Source organism: Mandrillus leucophaeus, unplaced genomic scaffold (assembly GCF_000951045.1).
Source record: "Mandrillus leucophaeus isolate KB7577 unplaced genomic scaffold, Mleu.le_1.0 Scaffold446, whole genome shotgun sequence".
Classification (NCBI taxonomy): Eukaryota; Metazoa; Chordata; class Mammalia; order Primates; family Cercopithecidae; genus Mandrillus; species Mandrillus leucophaeus.
The window spans coordinates 123,700-128,279 of record NW_012104765.1 but is presented as its reverse complement, the minus strand read 5'-3'; the positions used below and the strand labels follow the sequence as shown (position 1 = coordinate 128,279).

The 4,580-nt window shown below is 50.2% G+C and overlaps 1 protein-coding gene across 1 annotated transcript in view; it reads left to right on the top strand.

Moving 5' to 3' along the window:
- Positions 1-4,580, top strand: part of PIK3CD (phosphatidylinositol-4,5-bisphosphate 3-kinase, catalytic subunit delta) — a 51,116-nt gene that overhangs the window by 30,384 nt on the left and 16,152 nt on the right. Inside the window, exon 3 of the mRNA XM_011994191.1 lies at positions 1,820-1,992. Coding sequence (XP_011849581.1) covers positions 1,852-1,992 — 141 coding nt within the window. The 5' untranslated portion in view covers positions 1,820-1,851. The remainder of the gene's footprint in view (positions 1-1,819; positions 1,993-4,580) is intronic.

Genomic DNA, 4,580 nt, shown 5'->3' with positions numbered 1-4,580 from the left:
AGGAGAATGGTGTGAACCTGGGAGGCGGAGCTTGCAGTGAGCCGAGATCGCACCACTGCACTCCAGCCTGGGCAACAGAGCGAGACTCTGTCTCAAAAAAAAAAAAAAAAAATTAGTTGGACGTGGTGACAGGTGCCTGTAATCCTAGCTACTTGGGAGGCTGAGACAGGAGAATCACTTGAGCCCAAGAGCTGAGATTGCGCCACTGCACTCCAGTCTGGGCTACAGAGCAAGACTCTGTTTCAACAAAACAAAACGAAAATCATGTATGGAAATGATAATCAGACTCCAGGTACTGCTAACCTGCAGTGGAGTAGGCTAGAGGTGGGGAAGGGAGAAGGGGACCTGGAAGAGGGGGTTCACCAGGTCCTTTGTGTTTGTAACATTTTGTTACTGGGGGTGGGTATGACTGGAGGGTTTGGTATGAAATATATATATTTTTTGAGACAGAGTTTCACTCTTGTTGCCTAGGCTGGAGTGCAGTGGTATGATCTCGGCTCACTGCAACCTCTGACTCCTGGGTTCAAGCGATTCTCCTGTGTCAGCCTCCTGGGTAGCTAGGATTACAGGCACGCACCACCATGCCCGGCTAATTTTTATATTTTTAGTAGAGACAGGGTTTCATCATATTGGTCAGGCTGGTCTTGAACTCATGACCTTAGGTGATCTGCCTGCCTGGGCCTCCCAAAGTGCTGGGATTACAGGCATAAGCCGCTGCGCCCGGCCTGATTGGAATATTTTAACCAATTATTAGATGACCAAAGCCATTTTTAAGCCTTTTGGTTTCTGGTCAGAAAGTTTCAAAGAGGCTGGGTGTGGTGGCTTATGCCTGTAATCCCAGTACTTTGGAAGGTCAGAGTGAGAAGATGCCTTGAACCCAGGAGTTCAAGACCAGCCTGGGCAATATAGTGAGACTGTCTCTACAAAACATTTAAAAATTAGCCAGGTTTAGTGGTGCGCACCCGTAGGCCCAGCTACTTGGGAGGGTGAGATGGGAACATTGCTTGAACCTAGGAATTTCTGTTACAGTGAGCTATGATGGCACCACTGTACTCCAGTTGGCACAACAAATTGAGATCCTGTTTCAAAAAAAAAATTATTTCACAGCTGGGTATGGTGGCTCACACCTGTGATCCCAGAACTTTGGGCGGCTGAGGTAGGCGGATCACTTGAAGTCAGGAGTTCAAGACCAGTCTGGCCGACATGGTGAAACCTTGTCTCTACGAAAGTATAAAAATTACCCAGATGTGGTAACATATGCCTGTAATTCCAGCTACTTGGGAGGCTGAGGCAGGAGAATCTCTGGAACCAGGAGGCAGAGATTGCAGTGAGCCCAGGTAGTGCCACTGCACTACAGCCTGGGTGACAGAGCAAGACTCCGGCTCAATCAATCAGTCAATCAATCAGTCAATAAAAATGTATTTCTAAGAACTGCAGCCTTCGGCCTCTCAGGTCTCAGGGTCCCTGACCAGCTGTCCTGCCGTCTCCCTTCTGTGCCAGCTGGTGGCCATGACTGGGTTTCGTGGATGTGTATGTTCCTGAGGAAAGATGGTTTGCTGCAAGTGCTGCTGTGGGGAGGACATGCAGTGTCTGCCTGGGAGAAGAGGCAGCTGAGGCCGTGGCTCAGAGTGGTAGGAGCCACAAGCCACCCTGGGCAGGACGAGGCCCTGAGAGAGGCGAGCTTTTTGTGCCCGCAGGTTGGGAACTCACTGCTGAGCTTCCTGCCGTCCAAGGACCCCACTGTTTTCCAGAGAGTCCCTTCCAAAGGCCTCACCCAGCCCAGCTGAGGTAGCTCATTTTGCCATTTCTTCATTTTTAGGACCACTGGCATCTGGAAAGTAACAACGCAGGATGCCCCCTGGGGTGGACTGCCCCATGGAATTCTGGACCAAGGAGGAGAATCAGAGCGTCGTGGTTGACTTCCTGCTGCCCACAGGGGTCTACCTGAACTTCCCTGTGTCCCGCAATGCCAACCTCAGCACCATCAAGCAGGTACAGCCTCCATCTGGTCCTCAGACCTTGGTGCTCAGAGAGAGAGAGAGACAGACAGACGGACAGACAGATGGACAGATGCATTGCTTTTCAGACTTGGGATCCTCAGATGAGAATTTTAAAAGATAAATAATGGGGTTTTTGTGTGTGTGTGTGTTTTTTGAGACGGAGTTTCGCTCTTATTGCCCAAGCTGGTGTGCAATGGCGCAATCTCGGCTCACCGCAACCTCCAACTCCTGGGTTCAAGCGATTCTTCCACCTCAGCCTCCTGAGTAGCTGGGATTACAGGCATGCGCCATGATGCCCGGCTAATTTTGTATTTTTAGTAGAAACGGGGTTTCTCCATGTTGGTCAGGCTGGCCTCAAACTCCCGACCGCAGGTGATCCTTCCGCCTGGGCCTCCCAAAGTGCTGAGATTACAGGCGTGAGCCACCGCGCCCAGCCAATAATGGTGTTTTTTGTTTTTGTTTTTGTTTTTGAGATGGTCTCGCTCTGTCACCCAGGCTGGAGTGCAGTGGCATGATCTCAGCTGACTGCAACCTCCGCCTCCCAGGCTCAAGCAATTCTCGTGCCTCAGCCCCCTGAGTAGCTGGGACTACAGGCACGTGCCATCACACCCAGCTAATTTTTTTTTTTTTTTTTGAGACGGAGTCTCGCTCTGTCGCCCAGGCTGGAGTGCAGTGGCCGGATCTCAGCTCACTGCAAGCTCCACCTCCTGGGTTCACGCCATTCTCCTGCCTCAGCCTCCTGAGTAGCTGGGATTACAGGCATGCGCCATGATGCCCGGCTAATTTTGTATTTTTAGTAGAAACGGGGTTTCTCCATGTTGGTCAGGCTGGCCTCAAACTCCCGACCGCAGGTGATCCTTCCGCCTGGGCCTCCCAAAGTGCTGAGATTACAGGCGTGAGCCACCGCGCCCAGCCAATAATGGTGTTTTTTGTTTTTGTTTTTGTTTTTGAGATGGTCTCGCTCTGTCACCCAGGCTGGAGTGCAGTGGCCGGATCTCAGCTCACTGCAAGCTCCACCTCCTGGGTTCACGCCATTCTCCTGCCTCAGCCTCCTGAGTAGCTGGGACTACAGGCGCCCGCCACCTCACCCGGCTAAGTTTTTGTATTTTTTAGTAGAGACGGGGTTTCACCGTGTCAGCCAGGATGGTCTCGATCTCCTGACCTCGTGATCCGCCCGTCTCGGCCTCCCAAAGTGCTGGGATTACAGGCTTGAGCCACCGCGCCCGGCCTTTTTTTTGTATTTTTTATAGAGATGGAGTTTCACCATGTTGCCCAGGCTAGAATGTGCCATCATATTTGAAACCACACTCCCTCCTAAGGCTGCCTAAGTGGTTTACAGGTCTTTTGTCTTTAAAGCTGGTGCCATAGTAAACAACATCTTTTTTTTTTTTTTTTTTAAGATGGAGTCTTGCTCTGTTGCCCAGGCTGGAGTGCAGTGGCCGGATCTCGGCTCACTGCAAGCTCCACCTCCTGGGTTCACGCCATTCTCCTGCCTCAGCCTCCCGAGTAGCTGGGAGTATAGGCTAATTGTAAACAACATCTTTGGAAACAGATTTTGGTTTGTTGAATACTCTTCAGGATGGAGTACTGAGTCAAAGGATAAAATATGTGGACGATATTTGGTGGATATTTGGTCTTGTTACCAAAAGGGCTTGTGCCCCTTACTGAGCATGGGACTTGAGGGATCATGCATTAGGCTGTGGGAGGGCAGGACCTTATCTCAGAATTTTATTTTATTTTTATTTTTTGAGACAGGGTTTCACTCTGTTGCCCAGGATGGAGTGCGGTGGTGCAATCTCGGCTCACTGCAACCAACCTCTGCCTCCCGGGTTCAAGCGATTTTCCTGCTTCAGCCTCCCAAGTAGCTGGGACTACAGGCACGTGCCACCACGCTCAGCTGATTTTTGTATTTTTAGTAGAAACGGGATTTCACTATGTTGGCCAGGCTGGTCTCAAACTCCTGACGTCAAGTGATCTGCCCGCCTCGGCCTCCCAAAGTGCTGGGATTACAGCCGTGAGCCATTGCACCTGGCCCTTATCCCAGAATTTTAAAAGCTATAATTGGGAGCAGGGAAAACAAACGAAAGAAGTAATGGATTATCTTTGAGAGTTTTTTCTTCTTCTCTTCCTGGGAGATGTCTTTAAAAATTAAGTGTCTTTTTCCTTCCATTGGAAGAATAATATGGACACATTACAATTTAGGAAAAGGCTGGGCATAGTGGCTCATGCCTGTAATCCCAGAACTTTTGGAGGCTAAGGCAGGAGAATTGCTTGAGCCCAGGAGTTCAAGACCAGCCTGGGCAACATGGCAAAACCCTGCCTCTACAGAAAATAAAAAATAAAAAAATTAGCCAGGGCCAAGCATGGTGGCTCACATCTCTTATCAGCACTTTGGGAGGTGGAGGCGGGCAGGTCACCTGAGGTCAGGAGTTTGAGACCATCCTGGCCAACATGGTGAATCCCCATCTCTACTAAAAATACAAAAAATTAGCCAGGCATGGTGGTGGATGCCTGTAATCCCAGCTACTCAGGAGGCTGAGGCAGGAGAATTGCTTGAACCTGGGAGGTGGAGGTTGCAGT